This window comes from Vigna radiata, unplaced genomic scaffold (assembly GCF_000741045.1).
Source record: "Vigna radiata var. radiata cultivar VC1973A unplaced genomic scaffold, Vradiata_ver6 scaffold_165, whole genome shotgun sequence".
In the NCBI taxonomy this organism is placed as follows: domain Eukaryota; kingdom Viridiplantae; phylum Streptophyta; class Magnoliopsida; order Fabales; family Fabaceae; genus Vigna; species Vigna radiata.
The window spans coordinates 144,734-167,773 of record NW_014542359.1 but is presented as its reverse complement, the minus strand read 5'-3'; the positions used below and the strand labels follow the sequence as shown (position 1 = coordinate 167,773).

The window sequence follows — 23,040 nt, the reverse complement described above, 5'->3', positions numbered from 1 at the left end:
AACCCTAATTTTTACATATTCCACGTCACATTTAATTAATTTTTTAAAACATATAACAATGTCACATCAGCTTTTTGTTAACAAAGTTAACGCCGTTACCAAAAAGTACCTATTTAGACAGTTTTTGCAAAAGCTGGGACTTAAGTGAACTTTTTAAAAAAGAGAGGACCATTTTGAACAAACCCTCCCAAAAGAAGGACCAAAATAGATATTAAACCTTGATTTAATATTGTCCAAGTTGCGCAAATAATTGAGTATTTATCAAGATAATCGATTATCACTTTTTGAAAACCTCATAATGGTCGCAAATAATCAATTATCACTTACGATAATCGATTAACACTGACAGTTAGGAGTTGACTTTTCCGTTTCTGACCCTTGGGCTATATACACATTTTACTAAACTTCTTAGAGTTTTAATTAAGCCATTTGAGAATATAGAAAAAGTTTGAGGAATTTCTCAAGTGTTAGTATGCTTGAATCGAGTCTTGTGAATTGGAGAAGCTTGCGCTTAATGTGTCTAAAGTCGAAGCGGTTCTCTTCAATTTGATTGAGCTGAAACTCTTCCGTTCGTTTGTCGAAGGAAGGTGTTTTCTGTTCTTTAATATTTGCTTATCTGATTGTAATTTGTAAACTACATTTTAGGGAACTTGAGATTTAAGACTGATAAAAATATATTATTGAGGGCTTTATGATCCCTCTCCTTATCTTCTATTTATAATGAAAACACAAAAGTACATGGAACACCAAGAGTCTACACTAGACTACCAGGTACAGAACTTGGTACAACTCATTAATCATTCTGCAGACTAGCCTAAATGATGATACCTATATGTAATGATTTTAACACTCCCCCTCAAGCTAGAGCATACAAATTGTATGTACCAAGCTTGGAACAAATAAACTCAATTTGAGGTCCCCTCAATGACTTAGTCAACACATTTGCGAGTTGGTCATTTGATCTAACAAACTCGGTACATATTTCTTTTGACAATAACTTTTCCCAAACAAAATGACAATCAATCTCTATATGTTTAGTTCTCTCATGAAACACTGGATTTGATGCAATGTGAAGGGTAGCTTGGTTATCACAATACATCTTCATACTCTGGATGTCACAAAAGTTAAGCTCTTGAAGGAACTACTGCACCCATATGAGTTCACATGTTAGTGATGCCATTGCCCTATATTCAGCTTCAATTGTTGGTCGAGCCACTACATTTTGTTTCTTACTTTTCCATGAGATAATGTTTCCTCCAAGGAAAACATAATATCCAGTAGTAGATCGTCTATCAATAGGAGAACCTGCCCAATCAGCATCACAATATCCTGATACCTGAAGGCTTCCTTTCTCTTCATGTAACAGCCCATGCCCAGGAGCCTTCTTTACATACCTTAGGATTCGAATGATAGCATTCCAATGGCCAACACATGAGAGCTTGCATGAACCGACTAACCACTCCAACAACAAAAGATAAATTCGGCCTTGTAATAATGAGATAGATTAGTTTTCCAACAAGTCTCCTATATCTCTCCGGGTCGCAAAATAACTCACCTTCTTCGATTGTTAATTTTTTATTTGGGTCCATATGACTGTCAACTGGTCTACAATCAATCATGTCTGTTTCTTGCAAAATATCCAGGGCATACTTCCTTTGGGAGATTACAACTCCATCTTTTGACTGAGCTACTTCAATGCCTAAGAAGTATTTGAGGCTTCCAAGATTTTTGGTTTGGAAATGTCTACACAAGTACTCCTTCAATTGAGATATTCCAGCAATATCATTTCCTGTAATGACTATATCATCAACATATACTATTAAGTAAACACATTTCCCAAAGAAAGATCTTCAATGTCTTCTTGATGAATTCTTGGAGCGCTTTCACAGAGATCACAATCTGAAACAACAAAACGAAATTGTTAGAATAACCAAAGTCTCTGTGATTAACAGAATCACGTCTATTTATAGTTTTCTATGAAACAGACGCTCATGTAGTCGACTTTACTATTAATACAGTCACTATCACCAGACTGTTATAACAGTTAAAGCAATTAGTAGCAGCCAAACCAACCAAATTGATTACGCATTTAATTTAGTTGACTTGCAATTAATGCTTGACTAAAGAATCAAAATAATGCTTGAGTAAAGAATCAAAATATAGTCATTATAGTTCACAAGCATTAACATAATTTCAAAACATAACTAACTAAGTCGAATTCCCTGCGCATGCAGTCAACTTTAACACTTCAAATCAATTTTGAAAATCTTTTCATTGCAAAATTACTCATAGCACTGCTTTTGAAAATATGTGCAAAGTCACGAGTTTTAATCGACTTACTTCATAATGAAGTCGACTTAAAACTTGCAGTTTTGTCACACAATATAAGTTCAACCAAGTGCATGTGGTTTTCTTTTCTAAAACATATGTTATGCAATCACAAATGATATAACATATAGAAAATCAGTGAATATGCATATATATACAAAAATCAACACAAACATGTTCTTCAAGATTTCATACACAATAAAGATTTGAACATGTAACACATATCAATACATGTGTTATTAATAATGTGTTGTCATCATAAAAAACTAGAACACTTTGAGATTAAGGTTTAGCCAAACCAGTGCTTTCCTTATCAACAATCTCAACATTATCAAAATGGGTTGAATTTTTTAAATTTTACGAAACAAGATGAAGTTAAACGAGGTTGACGATCTCCAAAAGGTAAAGTTGTCATAGTAGCTACAACTTTTGTTGAGTCAAGTGAAGTAATATAATGCATGACAATTTTAGAAGTTTAATTTATTTTTTTATATGTAGTACATGGTGCTCGATGGATATCAAGTTCAGACAAGCTCTAAATTGGAAAGGGGAGGTCAATCGGTCCAAACAACCGTTGAAGATAATTTAAAACTAATTAATAGGATAACAGTTATTGATGAAATATTAACATTTATATTAATAGCTATTAATGGTCAGTCAATAGGTTTGATGGCCATAAACTCAAATTTGATGTCGAAATAAAGACACATTTTCATGATCTAATTATTCTATACCTCCTTTAGAAACATAAAGTGTCTTGTGCAGATCAACCAATGCCAACCAATTTGGAATAAAATTCTGGAGAAGCGTGGACAATTGTAACATAGAATGCAAACTAAAATAAGAAGACTCATCCTCCGTCCTAAACAATAGAAATAGTATATAAAATAGTTAATACTTTTTCATACTTACACTTATTGAATTGAAAAAAAGTACCTTTAATAGATAATTAATTGTCCATCTAAATAGTCTAAACAAACAATTAGAGTTAATATCAAAATGAAAAACGTGAAAAAAAAACTTAAGAAATGAAACTAAAGTGTTATTCGGTTTAATAAAAACATTTCTCATCAATTTTATTATTTCTAGTTATAATTAATTATTTACAAGTTTATGAAAAGAAAAATAATTTAAAATGCTATCACTAACTTCATTGACACACATATGCTCCAAAGAACAAAAATTTTAAGAAATTAAGTGAGTCAATTTTTGAAGAAAAGACAAAGTACTTGACCAACTAATAGTAACACTTTTAATTTTATTAATATAATTTATTATTAAAAATAATAATGTACTAATAAATTTATTACTAAAAATAAATTAATTAAATTATCTTTTAAACACGAATTGTGAAGAAATGAATCATTAAAAAAAATCCATTTTAATTTTACAGTTGTATATTTTTTATTTCAATTCTTTAAGACATTCTTAATTTTTTTTATATAAAAAAAAAAAAACTGTCCAGGGAATAGTTGAAATCCAACCAGTTGGCAGAAAGAAAAACTCTCAGGAAGGTATAATTGGATAAAAAAAGGAATAGTTGGGTCCCAAATTTTTTGGTTTAGTAGGAAAAAGTTCATGCCAAACCCCATTGCATAACAATTCTACCGAGAAAACTAGCCTACATTGCACCAAACTACATTGAACAGCACTTGTTCATTCTTCTCAATTTTATAACTACGCATTCTTCTTAATTTTAGAGCTACGCATTCTTCAATCAAAACCCATTTGTTTGTCTCCATAATGAAGTTCTTCATTGCCCCCATTGGAGCTTCAACCATCTTGCTTTGAAGTCAGCTAAGGGTTTGCATTGAAGGTTGCACCGTTGTGGAACGTTGAAATCTAAGTGAGTAAATGGTGTCTCGTATTCTCATTACTAGACTATCTGCGTCCTTCACACACCACAGAAGCACCCAATTCCAATTGGGTTCTCTGTTGCCACACAAGCACTATGCTTTTCTTTTTAGGTTCAACACATTCACCTCTGGTGGGAACACCTGCAAAGGTGACACCTTTACCGTGCTTTACCTCATCAACTCATGTGGGTTGTCCCTGGAATTGGCCAGGAAAGTCTCCAAGAGAGTGAATTTGAAAACCCCAGATGGTCCAAATGCTGTTATCAACACTCTCAAGAACTATGGGTTCTCCGAAACTCAGGTTGCAAAACTTGTCGAGAAGAAGCCCCGTGTGCTTGCTGCAAAGGTGGAGAAGACCCTTTTGCCCAAACTCAAGTTCTTCCACTCGATTGGGGTTTCCAACACTGACGTGCCTAAGATCGTGGTTGGATGTCCTTCAATCTTGCTGGGGAGTCTGGGAAAATGCCTTCTGCCACGATACGAGATTATAAGGAGTATAGTTCGTGATGATCTGGAAGTTGTTAGAATTTTGAGAAAATCCCCAGTTGGTTTCGTAATGTGTAACCTAAAGAAATGCTTGGTTCCAAACATTAAGGTTTTGAGGTAGTATGGGGTTCCTCAGGGTTCAATCTCTTTGCTAATGGCCAACTTCTCCCCTCTGTAATATTGGTGAAGCATTCCAGATTTGTTAAAGTTGTCGAGAGAATTAAAAAATTGGGGTTTGACCCTACGAGAACAAGTTTTGTCATGGGTGTCCAAGTGCTTTTAACGATGCGTAAAGCGGCATGGGAATCGAGATTTGAGATTTATAAGAGGTGGGACTGGAACAGGGAAATAGTTCTTCAAGCGTTTCTGAAGTATCCCAGTTTTATAAAATTGACCGAGGAGACAATTACGAAAAAAATGACTTTCCTAGTTAAGGATATGGGTTTGCCGTCATTTGAAATTGCCGCATACCCTTCAGTTCTTTCCTACAACTTGGAGAAGAGGATTATCCCTAGAATCTCAATAATTAAAATCTTGAAATCAAAAGGTTTGGTTAAGAGTAGTTTGAGTTTTGGTAACTATATGGGCATTAAGGAGAATGTTTTTTTGAAGAAATATGTGGATAGCTTCAAGGAACATTTGCCTCTCTTACCAGATGTCTACAAAGGATTGATTCATTGTGATGATGTAATGTAGACTTTGAAGGTATATGCAGGCCATTTTTCTAACTTTTAACTCTTCTATTTCAGTTCTAAAGTGAACATAAGTTCTGTCTGCTTTTGTTTTTTGTGTCGATATAGTGAGTTTTGTTTTGCTTAAACAGGATGGAATTTTTTTCAGATTTATAGCATATGGATTTTATAATCAAATATATAAATCTACATACTTGCGATATTCAACTTAATTATCTTGATTGTTTATCTATTTTACAGTTTCAGTCAAATAAAATTGCATTGAGTTATGCTAATTTTACAATTCTTTAATAAATGAATTATGTTTAGTTGTCTTCCAGGCCCAAGCTTACGACTCTTTTCAACTTGAAATTTGCACTATATCTTGTCATGTGATTGCATACTGCATACTGTTATAGGAAGTCATGGATACGTATAGTTTGAACTTTTCTCAACTTCTGGTTATCTTTTCAGTAGCATATTATACTGTTGTTTGGAAAGACTTTCTCATTGAATGAAGCATTTGCCTTAGGCAAAGGTTTTAGCAGAAGAGATGTTAAGGGCACAGCTTTGTTTCCTTAAATTTTTCCGGAGCTGCTTCTAGTTTAAAGGGTTGCACCATCTACAAGTATTATGGAGTGGGATGTTTAACCCATGAAAACCAGAAGTTGAAGCAGACCTGTTATTGCAAAAACCACTTCATGTGTGTGAAATGTGAATGGTATTCTTGGGAGGGAGGGCGTTTTGGTAAGATTTACAGCATATTGGTTTTATAATAATGTGAATGAAACCATTTGGTGATTTTCATTTTTAGCATCTCTGTGTCTTGGTTTATTAATTTCTGTTGATACAAAAGAGCACATTAGAAGAAGCGTCCCTATGTTTTGCAGGCCTGGGTTAAATCTGATGAACAACCCTCTGTGCTTTGGCGTAACAGAAAATTCCAATGCAAAATCACTAATTTTTTTTGTTAGTTGCTTTCCAATAACAAGTTCTTGGTAAATAATGTTTATTCTTTTCACATAATTCTTTACTTTTATCTTTAATTTTTCATCTGAAGTTTAGCTTATTTGGTTTATAAATTAAGTTTCTTGAATCAATGATCTAACACCGAGATGGTTAAGTTTATTGTTAATTCTAACCATGACCATAATGTTAGTCAAACACTATTTATAAACAATATAAAGAGGTATACAACAACAACCCATCATGAGTGACAAATTCTTTCTACACTTTCATATTTTTGTCTTGCACAATATGAAAATCATAAACAACTTTCAGATTGCACAATCCGAAACTATTTTTCTTCAGAGAAAGTCTTTTGGATTGCATAATTTGGGAGCCAAAAATAACTTCAAAGTTGAATAAGTTTAAGAAAAAATAGCTTCCAAATTGTATAATTTAGAAATCAATTTTAACTTCCGGATTGCATAATCCAAAAGTCATTTTTGTCTTTCAGATTGTACAATTTGAAAGTTATTTTTGACTATCAAGAAGATTTTTTTGCTTTCAGATTATGTAATCTCAATTATTGCCTTAATGCATCCTTTTAGTGAGTTTAGTTTAATAACATTTTTTATTTTTTACATTTAAGAACTTACTATAAAAGATATTTTTTTTCTTGAAATGTTGTTTGTACCTTTTAAATCATAAATATTTAACTTTTTCTCCCTAAAACCTTTATTTTTTTTCTGCCCTGGACTAAAATTTCAACTGAACTGGCATTGTCCTGATACCTGTGAATTTTATAAATATATATAGACATTCATAATTAATTCTATTGTAAATATATGTTTCGAAAAAAAAATTCTAATTCTGAAAGCTAATTCAAATTATAAGTTGTCATTGAAATATTATCGTGTAAGCAACCTTTCCGAGAACGTTCAACATCAATTTTAACATGCATTTAAAGAAAAGAATAACTTATTTTGCTCCACGCAATGATTTTAGTTTATTGCCACTGTTTGCTAAATCTATTGTTTCTTTCATCAGTTTTTAATAAAGTCACAAAATCTCCCACCAGTTTCGCTTTGCTCCTCAATCTTATGAAAAATATATAGTTTCTTCCGTAAGTTATTTCTTAGTCACAATTCTTACCAGTGTCCCTCAATCTTACTGCAAACATGCGTTATTGCTTTCATTATCTTCTCTTAAATTAACAATTTCTTCTACCCTTCTGTCAGTCAATCTTTTTGCAAAAATATACTGTTCCTTTGTTGAGCTTTTCACAAATTAACAAGTTCTTGCATCACTTTGTCACTTAATCTCATTGCTGAAAAAGAAAATGCCTATTCAAACAAATCCCTGGAAAGTAGTGCAAACATTCTTGAATTGTTTAGTGACTGTAGAGCATATTCAAACAAATCCCTAGAAAGTAGTGCAAACATTGCCTTAGTGCATCAGACTTTGATTAGGACCGTATTTATTTTTCAGACTAATGGCATATGCAACAGGAATACTCCTTGAGATTTTGAGCTCAATTTGGCTAATTTCATATTTTGATGCCATAGTTTATATACAATATGTTGATTATGGCATGTTTTATGATTTATATGTGAAGAAATTCTGGTAACGTAATGTTATAAGTAGTTAAATATGATAGGCATGATGTGTGTCTAGGACACTCATTAAGACCTTTTTGCCTCATTAGTTTAATTTAAAACATTTCAGATTGAACAAGTCACAGAAAAACGAGGAGTATCATAGTCAAAACTTAAATATGTACAATTATGTATATGCTATTTTTAATTGAGCATGTTGCAGGTTTCTGAAATGATCGATATTGGAGTGATGAGGTATTTTTGGGAATGGAAATGCATTACCCTGAAGAAGGAATCTTTCTCGCCAGGAAAAACACAAAGTTGGAAAAAAAAAAGTTCATATTGGAAAGTTGTAATCTTGATTAAACTCCTTTTGTAGTAAATGAAAAGTTTTCGAGAATGATGGTGATGGGAAAACCAATATAACTCAGTATGAAAGTTATTTGACTGTCTGTTTCACTTGACTGCAGCTATACCAAACTTCATCTACTCGTCATGTTTGACACGCTTTGGTGTAGATAAAAGAGTGTTGAGACATTTATGGAAATATTGGAAGTTATGTTTATAGTGATTGGAATGGTACTTGGTGAACTGATAAGAACATGTCACTTCAATATCACTAACATACCAAACAGTTAGATTAACTAAGGACAAAATGTAGTTTGGTGTTGTGTATTTCATCATCTGAACTTTGAACAATTTCGTATGAATGCATGCCTCTTAATGCTTGTTCAAGATTACTTAAAACATACGTTTGAGTGAATGAGGGGAGAAAGGTGGCAAAAAGAAAATTAGATGAATAAAAGTAGAGTTAGCATATCAATTAACTGGATCAAATGGTTGAAGCACCTTAAGGCTATTTTACAAGGAGTCTATAAGAATAACGCACTTTTTAGGTATAGAAGCCTACTAATTTGTTTATTGACACCAATGGTTTCAACAAAATTCCACTGCTCAACGATGAAAGCTCCCTCAAACTGCTCATTATTGACCTTTATCCAGTATCTACACAAAGAACAAAATAACAGATACAATTTTTTAAGAACTTCCAAGAACAAAATAACAGAAGTTAGATACAATTGTTTAAGTACTTCCAATCGTTTGCGTAGTAAAAATTTGAATAAATTATGAGTGAAACTCTAATTCTGGTAGAAATCACATGCTTAAGGGTGTGTTTTTTTTAAGATGAATTTAAGAAAAAATGAGTTCATGGATTTAAAGATAAAGTTTGTTCCTTTTAAAGAATTTAGAGATGAAAGTGAATGAATTTAAAAATAAAACTTCTAAAAGATTTGATGGATGTAATAATTAAAAAAAATTAATAGATTAAAATGTTAAATTACTTTTTTATCTTTATAGTGATTATTATTATTATTGTTATTTTTATTATTATCCTAAAAGAATGCAACATAAAGGCTAGGGAATCAGATTCATTAGACAAATGATTGGGAACCGGTTCCATTAACACACACAAAGGACTGGAAATCGTTTCCAGCTATACGGAATCGATTCCAATTATTGCTTTTCAAGGCGCTTGTCACCTTTCAGCGCCAATTCTGCAATGCCAACGGACACCACCGCAAGTCTAATCATCATGAACTGCCTTGGTTATCACCTTGCTGCACAACCCAATCACTCCTCGAGCTCTTGGAAGCAAAAGCAGCACGTGATTTTAAAGTGGAGTTATTTTTGTACAAACTCATCACCCATAAATCTCCTTACATGAAACAGAATCGCATAAAGTGCTAATTCCTCGCAAATCTACGTCTTCTATTTTGTGTGAACAGCAAATCCATCCATAAGAACACAGTCTAAAACAACCAAGACTGTGTTTCAACTGGCGAATATTATAAGCATATATGTCCTTCGGTGTAGTTTATCCATTTCCTGGTTGATCAATAATGATTTGGGTAGGTGGCAAATTGAATCACACGACATACTTCCTCTATATGTACAATAGGTTGAAATGTGATAGAAACACACATAATAAATGTGTACACAATTCATGACAACTTCAAAAGAAAGAAATATTATCACTTCACATAATGCTTTTTGGAGTTTATACATAATGATTAACTTAAAGCAAAATGGCAACTACAGTGAAGCCAAGTCAGTTTTCATCATCTCAACTCTCAAGCAGACAAAAATGGCTGCAAAATTAGCAGTCATGTAAGGAAGAGAGTGGTTTCAGATGACATCTGTACAAGTACAACATGAACTGGTTCACTCACCCTGACTTCATCCTCCAAAAAATTGTGTATGATATATCCTTGAATAACCATCTTGAACAAGAAAATGCTTCATTGTCCAAATGAGCTATCTCCAACTTAATTCTCCCATCAGAATTCATTATCTTCTCGGATTTGAGGCAAAAGAAAAATCTCAAGACAAGCTTTGAACATATATGGTATTTGATTGGTTACAGAAATTGAAACAATGCCGATTGTACATGCTGGTTAAGTCAAGTGTGGCTGTCAATCCTACGCTTGAGTTGTTTCTGGTGCATGGCCTTCAGAACCCTTCACCTTTTCAGCATCAGATGGGCCAGAAATATCCTTCAGAGACTCAATTTCCATGCTGGCTGTGCGGCTCTTTCTATTTCTTCGATCCTGGAAGTGACATAGAATAGATGTCTGGCTTAAATTAACAAATCCAATAGAAGTGACTGATGAAGAGTTCATGTAATATCCAGAAACGCATACATTCAAACATGCACATACAAAACCAGAGGATCCATGGAATTCAACATCTAGTAACTGGTAACTAATCATGAAAGGGGCATGCATACAGGCAGATGAATTCTGAGAATAAATTTAGAAACATGTTATTGATTACTAGTCATTCAAAAATATCAAGTTAAAAAAATAATTCCACACAGAGAAGATGCTTAACACACTAGAATTACAAAAAGGCTATTGAGTTAGTGTGTACTCCCAATGATGTGCCAGGTAGCAAGGAGCGAAACAAACATCAAAAGTCCCAAATTGTGATAAAAATTCAGATTCTGTAGCAAAAGTTAAATATGAGAAGATAAGACAAAGAATGAACCTCTCGGAATGGATATTCATCGGCTTCAAGCATTCTCACAACCTGACTCATTTTAGGCCTCTTTTCTGCTTCAGGATCAACACACTTAAGTGCAACCAGAAGAGATCGCTTTAAAGCACGTGTTGATGGTTTCACTTCAAGCCTTGAATCCACAACTTCCTCGGCCCTTCTCGTCCCCACCATCATCTTGAGCCATTCAACAAGATTCACCTGTAATGAGGATAATCAAAATATTATCAGCTATACAAAAAGCAAAACAAAGATCACTTCTCATGCAAAAGGCACTGCTTAAGTAATCCATACCTCATTAGCAGGACGTGAATAGTCCACAGGATCCCTTCCAGTAACTGCTTCTAGCAGGAGAACACCAAAGCTGTAAATGTCACTCCTCTCATTTAACAAACCCGTATTGGCATATTCTGGTGCCACATAACTGAAATTGGAAACAGGAGTAAGTTTTCATTCATGCAATCCTTTAAAAGTATCTGTAAAGTGGATACCAAAACATTTTACATACCCAAACGTTCCCATTACTCTAGTAGTAATGTGACTTTCTCCTGAGTCCAAAAGTTTGGCCAAACCAAAGTCAGAAACTTTTGCATTGAAATCTGTATCAATCAATATGTTGCTAGACTTGATATCCCGGTGAACGACTTTCGGTTCTATTGCTTCATGTAAATAAGCCAGTCTGCCACCAATAACAGGATACAGAGAGCTTAATCAGTGGAACTAAGCCTAATGTTGAAATTGCTAAAGTTAAGTAACCAATGGAGCAAGCACCAACTTAAAACTATGGAAAAGATAATAATCTAGGCAACAGGTCCCTTGTGCCCTATATTTAGGGATTTAACAATGGACCAGTGGAGCAGATTAGCAGAGAACACATAGCTGTGTTGTCCAGAATCCTAGTGGAGCAAATAAATTGCACAAGACATGACTATATATCCTACAAAGTAGCAATATCAGCCTTTACTCTCAAATTACATTGATGACATTCTTTGGTACACATTAAAAACTGATTGTTTAATTTTGATACACTAACAATGTGACAAGTTTAACATGGTCAACCATTTAGAGATCACCCTAAATATGAATTTTAAAATAGTTATCACAAAATGATTTCACTGCAATTTTTCATAAGTCAGACAAATATAATTCATACTGTCCTCTGTTTGAAGTTTTCAAATAGAACTTACGCTTTGGCTGTGCCAGTTATAACTTTCATCCGTGCTTCCCAGGTAAGTATCCCTTGTTGGCTCATAGCCCCATGTAGCCATTGTTCTAAGTTACCATTGTTCACATATTCATACACCAGTAACCTGCAAATCAGATGGCAACCACACTTATTAAGAAAAGACAATCAAAAGAGCTTGCTTCGGTTCAAATTTTCAACAAAAAAGTAAGACTAAGGCCATCACAAAAAAGTTAGTAATGTAATCCAGTATACAAGGGAATATTTGCATTTGTGATATTTTGATACATTAAGAACACCAAGTTTACCTGTGAACTCCTTCTACGCAATAACCAAGCAAGCGTACAAGATTTTTATGTCTCACATGGCCAATAGCTTCCACTTCCACCCTGAACTCTTTCTCTGCTTGTCCCCTGTGAATTCAACACATTATGCAATTATGGAGCAAGTTCAAAGATCATTGGTCCATCAAGAAATATCAGCAATAGATGACAGTCACAGGATAAACCACCAAGTGTTCTTACAAGTTGTTAAGAATTTTCTTAACCGCCACCTCGGATCCATTGATCAATCTTCCCCTGTAAACAACCCCATATCCACCCTCACCAATCACATTTTCTGGAGAGAAGCGACTAGTGGCAAGTTCCAGATCTCTTAGTGTGAACCAGTGACCCCACCCAAGATGAGAAATTTCTGGCAAGCCAACTAGAGGAGAGGCAGTTACCACTCCACCAAATGCCAATGCAGACTGCTTCTTAACAGTGCCGGAGCTTCCTTCTTCCCCTGACATTGAACTAAATCCTCTCTCGTGATGATAAACTGAGCTGCACTGACTGATATTATCAGCATCGCCTGATTTGCTTTTGCGCAAATGAACTAAGAACTTGTCAGAATTGTTCTCACTTGCTTTGTCTTGAACAGGAATAGCTACACTTTCTGCTTGATCATAAGAAGTCTGCACCCCAACCTTGTCAACTCTGATGTCTTTTGAGACATGCGGTATTTGTGACAAAGAGAACTTGTCCAGAGATCTCCTAGACTTTCTCCGAAACATCACCCATACAGATAATGCACAAAGAATCAGAACTATAAAAGCACCAACACCAATCCCAATCAAAACCCATAATTTCAATCCCAGAAACGAAGTCTTCTTCGATAATTCCACGTGCAAAGAATTGTTTGCTGACATGCTTGGATCCAAAAATTTGTCAATCAAATATGTCCACCAAACTTTTCAGCGTACAATCAAGACATTCCCACCTGAATGCAAGAACATGGTTAAGTATTCAACATTCCAATTTACAGCCAATGTTCAAGTTCATGCAGTAAATCCTCATAAACCAAACAAAAAACAAAATCAGCAACTCATCTAATCACCAGTTCCACCTTATTTTTTTTTTTATCAAAATCAAACATAGTCTGGCTGCAGCATTTAAACCAATTTGCGGGAATTCAGTTATTCTGAACCAAAAACTATTGCAACACTTCAACAAATCAGAAACCCATTTGCGATCACATCACTCCGATCAGAAAAGCGATAATAAATTTACAATTTATAAGGAAAATAAGGAGCCCTCCACTGTCTCAAGCAATTCTAATCACAACAAAATATCCAACAAGACTAAAAAAGCAAACTTGTAAAGCATCACTAATAATCAAAACAAACAAAAGGCAAACCCAAATGCCAATTTTTCCCAAAAATATACAAAAACAAAAAAGTGGCTCTGAGAGACGCAAAGGACTCACCTTTGTATTGATCTATATCACCCTCCTTGATCCTCTATCTCCAGCACCCACAGGGGCAACAAAGGGCCTTCTCTCTGAACCCAAACAGACCCAATGAGCATAGATAGACGCAGCAATGGCAGAACAATAGAAGAAAAAAACACAAGAAGCCCTATAAAACCCAGATGCTGCAAAAAGATGCAGAGTCTGATATGCAGTTAGCTATAGTGGATTGTGACCTCAAGTGGGTCACAACTAAACCCAAGGCAAGACCAATATAACAGGAAATAAATAAACAAAAATTGATAGGAATGCCAGACAAACGTACTATTTTTATGAAGAAAAAAAAATGCAAGGAGAGAGAAAGAGTGAAAATGGCTAGATTTTGGTGTAGGAAAAAGCAATGGTGGTGGGGAAAACGGTTGGTGGGCACTGTGCTTCAGGATGAGAGCGGGACCTAACTAGCTGGAAAGGAAACCTGGTTTGTAATGGAGGAAACCAGAGAGAGAGAGAGAGAGAGAGAGAGAGAGAGAAACAGTAAAGGGAAAGCAAAAATGTAATAAACAGGTGAAGCATTTATAGCTGGAAGCAAAAAGTGTATTAAATAAGCTAACAACAAAAGTAGAGTGAAGAGAGAAAAAGAGGAGAGAGAAATAAGAAGTGGGTTGATGAGAGAGAGAGTCAACCTCAATCCAACAGGGTTGAACTCCAAACCAAATCTAGCTTCTTCTGAGGTATACTCACCAAACTGTCCTATTTGTATGAACACAAATATAAATATTTAATAAAATGCTTACATTCCAAATCTTAAAAGCTTTTTAATTTTCTGGTGATAGAAACTTTAGAGTTTGATCTTCAGATTTCTCATTTTTTGCAAACACTCCTTCAATACTTTTTCTTATTTTCCATTACTAAAATTTAAAAGATGAATTTTTGAGGTATTAAACTTATTTTAAGAATGTAACATCTTTTTAACATATACTTTTTAAACACGTGTGAAAGAATAAGTGGACTGTTTCATAGCATATTGGTGTCTAAAGTAAGATTTAAAGACTATTTTTTATAAAGTTATATTTCATCTTATATAAAGAAATGAATAAACTTATATAGCTTACACTTTACTATAAAGGAAACTATATTTGATGAATCTCTTGGTGTTATTTTTAATAATACTGATAAATGTTTACTTTATCGGCTAAAAAGAAGGAAGATAAGAAGAAGAAATAAACAGTTAAAAAATTATGAAAACAAGAAATGATTTAATAAACAAATATGAATGGTGGAAACAGAATACATGATAAATATTTTAGTACCTTAAAAGCATTGTATCATGGCATATCTGTCCTTTGCACAATAATGCTGATGCAATTGACTGTGGAATTTGGATTTTGGACACATTATGGTGAAGGGGTCACAGAAAATTTTGACATTTTTTGAAAGTGTAGCTGGCATTAACGTTTATATTCTGACCTTTTGTTTTGGTTCTTGCAGATCGCAAATTCTACTAGTGGGAACATTTTTAGTTTGTTTCCTTCTACTGATCAATGTGATAGCTCTGCAACTTTGCAGGCTTAGCCATTACCTAGGTTGATGATGATTCGATTGCACATGCAATATAATTAAACGGAAATTAATTATGTTTTTGTTTCCAAAATTTTGAATATATTTGACTTTAATTTTTTAAAAGTTTAAAAGATACAGTTTCAGTTTTTTTTTTAATTTATTATTCAGAAGCTATTCAAATTTAGTGTCTAGAGATGGAAATATGTTTATTTAAATTTTAAGCAGTAAATTAGCTTTTTATTTTAAATTTAGAGGAGTGAAATTGATTCAGCTCAATTTCTGTGAGTCAAAACTATGATTTAGAGAAACAAATAGTTGAATCATTAAGGATGTAGAAACCAAATTTGAATAACTGTACTTTTATAATAATTAAATGATAAATCAATGGGAGCACAAATAAAGTTTATTAAAAGAAAAAGACAAGCTGAATTGAGGTCATTGATAGTGTATAATTATAAAGTTTGTACCCACAGATTTCATTGTTCTAATGGAAATTTTATTGTTAAAACGTGTGGATTTTAGTTTCAATTATTGGAATTTAGTAGTGCTGTGTAATAATACATTAATTGAAGAATAATTTGTTACCAATTAAAACATTAACACTAAAAGTTATTAAAACTAAAGACAAAGACTATGCTTTTGATTGAGAAAATTCTGTCATTTATGTCTTACAAATATTTCAAAATATCACGACCCTTAATTGCAATTGAGTCCATTTATTTACCTTTATTAATTAGTTAGTAAATGAGAATTAAGGTATAGTATGCATTACCTTTTGTATGTCTATCAAATTATGATCCAAAATCCAGCTTTAAGAGAAAATTTTCAATACATATTTACAAGTTTAATAAAAAAAGATATTACAACAGTTTACAATTTTAATTAACTTAAATCAAGTATTTCATATTATGTTTAATTTTAAACTTTTCTATAATAAGTAATATATACTTTTAGCGTATATAACATTTATTAATATTTTTTGTCCTTTTACATAAAGTCTACGTTAAAGAAACAAAAATGTGAGTTTCTACTGAGAAATATTTATGATATTTAAAATAAATATTAATTATTTTTAATGTGATTTAAAGAATAATGTATATTTAATAATTTTTTAACTTACGCATTAAATATACATGATTATTTGTCTCTTTTCACATATTTAATTTATCGTAATAATTAAAGTCAATTTAAATTCATATTTTAATTATTATTTTGACTGTTTTTACATTAGTTTCATTATTATTTGAATTCACTCCTTTTTTGAATTCAGCGAAATTTTGAAAGAGAAAAAAATGTTTATATAATTAATTTATATGATTTTATACTATCTTAAAAATATTATAAAAAATCATAAAAATACATCTATATGCATGTTGTTTTTATTCTTAACTTTCAGTGAAAATTGGAATTAGTTCCTCTTCAAAACTTTGTTCTAATTTAGTCACTAACATTATAAATGTATGAATTTAGCTCTTTTAATCAAATTTGGTTAATTTTATTTGATGTTTCAAACGCGTTTCTTAATTAAGATTGAAGCAAAAATGTGTCAAAGGGCATAAACAACTCAAATGCTATCATGAAACATGCTTGAAACATCAAATAAACTTAACAAAATTTAGTTTAAATTTACACATTTCTAAAGTTGGAGAACTAAATTAGACCAATATTTTAAAAAATGATTAATTCCAATTTTCACTAAAAGTTAAAAAACCAAATATATATATATATATATATATATATATATATATATATATATATATATATATATATATATATATATATATATATATATATATATATATATTATTGTGTTGACAAGATTAAATTAAGCATTCTCATTAAGTAATAAAATTATAAAATCTTATATAACTTAAAACTACTTAATACTTTATGAATTATTTTATTTAATATGGTATATTTTTAAATAGAATTAAATAATAATCACAAAACCATATGTACGTGAGTACTTAATTTATCTAAAATTTAGATATACATTTTTCAAAACAACATTACATATTTAATAATTTAGCTTAGTGAATTTCATAAGCTAAGGAAATGTACTGTATGAATTATTATTAAAAAGAAAGGAATTAGGGTGCCATTCTTTTATTATAAAAAATAGTAGAATGTGCCAGAATGTTTTGACTGTGAAATCAGAGTTTTAAATTCCAATGGTCTGAGAGGGTTAATTTTGTCAATATGGTTTGACTAAACCTAATCTTTTTCTTACTCAAATAATTGCAACATTGGATTAAACAATTGAAACCTTTTTCGGAGTATAATGATGGCTTTGGAGGCTGAAAAAGTCACCAATAGAGGAAGAAACACAAACTTTCATTTTAAGCATAACTTTTTATTAAAGTATGACCCACACCCAACCATTGCAACTTTTCTTTCCTTTCCCAAAATTAATTTGCAACTCATTTTAGATTAATATCTTAATCATCTTTATGGCAACATCACACTAATAAAAACTTTCTTTAAACCCTAATTTTCTCCCCAAATTATTGAATTTTATTTAATTTCTTTATGCATGTTTAGACAAGCTTATCTTATCAAAATTTATAAGAATAAAAATAAAAATAGAGGTCAATTTCTCTTACAAATTAAAATTAGTTGGTCAATGTTCTAACTATACTGATTTACAACTTAAAAATAATTGTTTCTTATTAAAAAAATATTACATGTTCCGTAACAAACATTCTCCTGTAATTTCTTAATTATTCTTACTAGTTAACACTTTTCAAAGTAGTTTATATATAAAAGCGATTCTTTTTATAAATATTAAAATTACTTTATTTAAAAAATAATTTTGATTTCTGTATAAACTAATTTTAATTTAGAAAATACTCTTTTTCTTAAAAGAACATCAAAATAGTTATCCAAATGCTACGAGGACAACAAAACAAATTTGATAGGAAATATATATTCAATCTTATTTATACGAAAACTTATCAAATTAATATTAAACATTGTAAGTAAGACTTTTATCTGATTTAATATCAAAAGACTATATAAAACTCAATGTAGAGAAATAAAAATTGAATTACATTTACTTAAAAATATTCTCATCAATTAAGTTGATATACATATATATATATATATATATATATATATATTAAAATTAAGTAATTGGTTCTTAAATTTAATTGATATTTCATGTTGTCACTTTTAGGTGATAAGTGCATTTTACCTCATTCTCATTTCACAAGTCTAAATAAAAATAAAACACTTAAATCAGTATTAATGTCAAAGGTTAGGTGCAACTATTTTCTCCATAATAAAACAAAAATGGTGAAATTTGGTGAGTGACATTGATTTGCTTTTAGATTTGTAATTAGGAATTTGAAAAGCAGTCAAGTCTAATTAGTCAAATTGTTTAACTTGCTAGAAGGTCAGTCTAAGCTTCAAAATTTTAAGTCTAATTTAATTATGATTTAATGCAACTTATTCAAAGACTTAGTTGGCCAGACTATTTTTACAAAAGGATAATTTATTTTATTAGTTTAGCATAAGTGTACTTATTAAATCAGGTTCAATTTTAAGTTTGGGTTAAAAAATATTAATTAAAGATTTGGATATCAATTTATTTTATCTTAAATGAAAATGTTATTAGTAATTCTTAATTTTTAACAGGAGCGTTTTGAAGAATTTTCGTTCACACATAATATTTTAAGAATTCTTTAATATTTATTTATCTTGCTAATTTTTTTTTATCAATAAATAATATTTAAATTTAAGTTTAAATATAATTTTAGTTCCTATTTTCATATCTTTTATTTAATTTGACTTTTTTTAATAAAGTCTCAATTTTCATTAATTTGATCATTTTTAATGATATTTAAATTGTTAATAGAACCTTGTAAAGGATCACATTGTTTGCATTATGTATTTTGTGTTTTCTTACATTCCTCGTATAAGTAGATTTTTTATTTAATTGAGATTATGGTGAAAATTGTTTTTAGAATTTTTAAGAACATTTTTCATTTATACTATTAGGGTTATCGACTTTAGAGAAGATTGTAAGATCTTTGAAATTCAAAAGGTAAATGTAAGTCTTGGACCATTAGATTAAGAAAATTCAAAATGTAACAAGTTGTAACAAAAGTTATACTGCAAATTACAATGCTGTCAACTTTGACATGATTTAGTATTTTACTTATAACTTTTTGTACTGTTTAGATATTGAGTTGGTTCTTTTTCCATTAGAAATTAGACTCAAAAAGCTTCGATTCGAGTATTCATACACGTATTTTCGATTTCGGGAAAAGGTTCAACTGAGTTGTCGAAGTTGTGAAAGTAACTTCCACTCGCTGGCAGATTCGCTTGAGCAAATCGACACACTCACTAGGCGAGTGACAACTCGCTGGGTGAGTAAAACTTTTTCCCGACATCAGAAAAAGTTTTTTGAAGACTTTTTGACTCGTTAGGCAAGCCAAAACACTCGTTGGGTGAGTGAAGCAATGTGTTTTGGCTTATATAAAGACGTCATAGGGGCTTAAGGAAGGCTCAGAAATGAACTTGAGACCAGAGCACCGTAATTTTGTAGCAGTGAAGTCTTGAAGTTGAGTTGGAGCTATGAGAGCAGATTATAAGCCAAGGAAACGTCTGCACGAAGCTTTTGTCAAGCAAGTTACGAAGAAAATCGTAAGGGGAGCTAACCTTAAGTGTTTTTCGTCTCTATGAGTTTCTGAGCCATGAATATGTTATGTTTTCGAAAATACTTATGTTTTGGGGTAAAAGTATGGTTTTGATACATGTATGAATCAATGAATCATGGAAATGGGCATATGTTTGTAAGGGAAGCTAACCTTGAGTCTTTTGGTTCTGTATGCTCTTGATTCTTGAATATGTTTAGGATTTTGATTATGTTTATGGTTTTAGAATGAAATTATGTTTATAGTAATCGTTGAACGGTTTGAAATGAGGATATGCCTCTATTTTGATGGTTTTGAATATGTTTATGGTTTATGAAGAGATTATGTTTTTATTAGGCGTTTTAATCGGTGGAAGGTTTAGAAAAGAAGGTATGCGTATGTCTCAATGATTCTGAGTATGTTTATGGATCTAGAAAGAGACTTGAACCAATCAATGTTTATAGAATGAGATTTTATTTCGTTTTTGGTTGAATTAGTATATTTGTTGAGATTGTTGATAAGGGAAGCTCTGGTTTAGCTAAACCTTACAATCTCAGATAGCTTCTGGTTTTTGATGATGACAACACATTATTAATAACAGCATGTGTTGTTACATGTTCATTTGTGTTACATGTTCATTACTTTCATGTGTATGATTACTTGAGAACATGTTTGCATTAATTCTGTCTATCTGTGCAAATTTACCAGGTTCTACATGAGATATCATCAGTGATTGCATAACATATGATTTAGAAAAGAAAACCACATGCACTATGATTGAACTTATATTGTGTGGCAAAACTGCAAGTTTTAAGTTGACTTCATTATGAAGCAAGTCGATTAAGACTCGTGACTTTGCACAAACTTTCTCAAATAGTGTTGTGAGTATTTTTGCAAAGAAAGATTTTCAAACCTGCATTGAAGTGACAAAGTCGACTGTATGCGCAAGCTACTCGACTTAGTTAGTTATGTTTTGAATTTTTGTTGATGATTGTGTTGTATAACGACTATATTTATATCTTTGACCAAGCATTAATTGTTAGTCAACTGAATTAAATGTGCAATCAATTAAGTTGGTCTGACTGCTACTAATCTGTTATAACTTTTTGTGGTTAATCGACTCTAATTAGTAGCGTATTCAACTTGAGGAACATTTGTTTCATGATAACTTTATAAATAGATGCAAGTTTGATTTCTACAATGACTTTTGTGAATTTAACAATTTCATTGATTCTTTTTAGATTTGTAGAACATGCTGAAGCTCCAAGAACGCGTCAAGAAAGACTGTGGTGATCATTCTTTGGTGGTTCCTTGAAGAGTAAGTGTTTGTGATGAAAATCAGATTGATCATACTACATAGTGAGGTGTTTGAAACGAGATCGACTACTTCTCTCAATCTTGTGAAGATTGTGGTTGCCTTGTTGTGATTACAGTAAGAGGACGTGTTGCGTTCTGGGAACTTTGAGGATTGTTCAAAGTGATTAAAGACTGCAGGAGAGTGGATATCTTGCTACTGTTCTTTGTGTGTGTATGCCTATATTTTGGTTAGAGGGTTAGAGAGGTGTTTTATATTTTGACGTGGAGTTCTCTATAGAAACCTTGTTGTAAAAACCTTGACCATTATAGTGCATTTGCTTCCAGGTACAGGAAGGACACTGGATGTAGGCAGTTTGGCCGAACCAGTATAAAAACTGCGTTTGAATCTTCTATCCCTGAACTCTTTACATTTCAAGTCGACTTTATATTTCACGTAGTCAACTATTTCTACTGCACTTGAATCATATTTTTCCTTGAGTTTCAAGAAACTTTTGAAAGTTCTCTCTTATACGAAAAAGGGTTTAAAAAGACTTTGATTTTTATATTTCACCAATTCACCCCCCTATTGGTGTTGAAACTAAGCCATTCTATTTTCAACAACATTGACGATGATTATGTGAAGTTTGTGACGATAAGATGTTTGTACTGTTTATCCGCGTCGTTCATAAATATGTTAATTTTGATGAGGATTTTGAATGGTTATAGGATTCCGATGAGTCTAAACTGTTGTTATGAAGTGAGTAGAAACTGTGTATGATTTTGGGTATCGAATTAAAATAAAATCTGATGATGGAAATGAAATTTATAGAGTTAAGACATGAATCCTTGATGTATGGTAGTCTTTTTTATATCTGTGATGATTAAGGATGAATTTCGGATGTCTGGAAAGTCTGTATGGTGAAGGGAATCGTCGGATTAGACCAAAAAACAAATTTTTGTGATTCTGGAATGGTTTATTTTCTTGAGCGAATGAACCCACTCGTTGGAGTGAGTTGTGCAGGGTAGATTATGTGTTTTTGAGGTTTTGGGGGTTTTGGATGTCCGTTTTGGACGTTCTTTAGGTCGTTTTGGGGGGTTTTTGATCATTCCAAAGTCAATGGTGAAGGTTTCCAAGATGTTTGACTTACCTAAATAAGGGTTTCAAAATGCCATAAGGAAATTTGTGTTGTTATGTGATGTTTTTCATGTTATAGCGTACATGGTTTGTATGTAAGTGAGTTATTCTTGAGATATGATTAAAGGTTGTAATATATTGTATGCTGACATGTGCATTTATGAATAGAAAGTTTGGAAAAGATTTCCAAGGAGAGAATTCTTGTTGATTGTATGTCAAGTGTTGTATGTATGAATGTAGGAGCTTCGACTTAGGGGTTCATTCTAACGCTCTCAATAGTCTCAATCTCACATAGAGATAAAAAGATGTGGTAGAGAGTGAGAAATCCTTATCCGCGGATTGAGTAAAGGTCGGAGTAGGAAAGGATTAAGCTTGTGTGGTAGTCGTGAAAAAGCTGGCAGAATTATTACTACAAGTGTAGAACGTACTAAGAGTTTGACATTCATACGATTGTTCGCATGAGTCAAGTCTATGATGTTTATGATACGTTTGTTTCTGTTGCATTAGCTCACCCTTGCTTTGTCTGTGGTCTAGTTGTATATCTTTGTGTTGTGTGTTTTCTT

General features: G+C 32.0%; 1 protein-coding gene and 1 pseudogene across 3 annotated transcripts; one reads left to right on the top strand and one right to left on the bottom strand.

Annotated features, from left to right (window-relative positions):
* The first annotated feature begins 3,856 nt into the window (after positions 1–3,856).
* LOC106779668 lies at positions 3,857–8,446 on the top strand (annotated as a pseudogene).
* Positions 8,447–9,872: 1,426 nt separating this feature from the next.
* LOC106779671 (probable receptor-like protein kinase At2g42960) lies at positions 9,873–14,561 on the bottom strand. Of its 3 annotated transcripts, none has more exons than XM_022776653.1 (9): positions 14,533–14,561; positions 13,868–13,941; positions 12,646–13,381; positions 12,430–12,534; positions 12,126–12,248; positions 11,447–11,617; positions 11,233–11,362; positions 10,930–11,139; positions 9,873–10,490 (listed from the first exon to the last, which is right to left on the bottom strand). In XM_022776653.1, the coding sequence occupies exons 3-9, from the start codon at positions 13,308–13,310 to the stop codon at positions 10,362–10,364; spliced, it is 1,533 nt and encodes a 510-aa protein (XP_022632374.1). In that variant the 5' UTR covers positions 13,311–13,381; positions 13,868–13,941; positions 14,533–14,561; the 3' UTR covers positions 9,873–10,361. The 3 variants fall into 3 exon arrangements, with proteins under 3 accessions (XP_022632374.1, XP_014523328.1, XP_014523329.1); XM_014667842.2 differs by lacking the exon at positions 14,533–14,561 and adding an exon at positions 14,175–14,446 and having other exon boundaries at positions 13,868–14,053; XM_014667843.2 differs by lacking the exon at positions 14,533–14,561 and adding an exon at positions 14,175–14,446.
* Positions 14,562–23,040: the final 8,479 nt, after the last annotated feature.

What these genes read in the sequence shown, in the direction of transcription:
- LOC106779671 (XM_022776653.1), bottom strand. Translation starts at nt 13,310, where the DNA reads ATGTCAGCAAACAATTCTTTGCACGTGGAATTATCGAAGAAGACTTCG. An exon ending in ATAACTGGCACAGCCAAAGC is followed by an intron (nt 11,618 to 12,125) that starts GTAAGTTCTATT and finishes TATTGGTGGCAG; the next exon opens with ACTGGCTTATTTACATGAAG. An exon ending in AGAGTAATGGGAACGTTTGG is followed by an intron (nt 11,363 to 11,446) that starts GTATGTAAAATG and finishes TTCCAATTTCAG; the next exon opens with TTATGTGGCACCAGAATATG.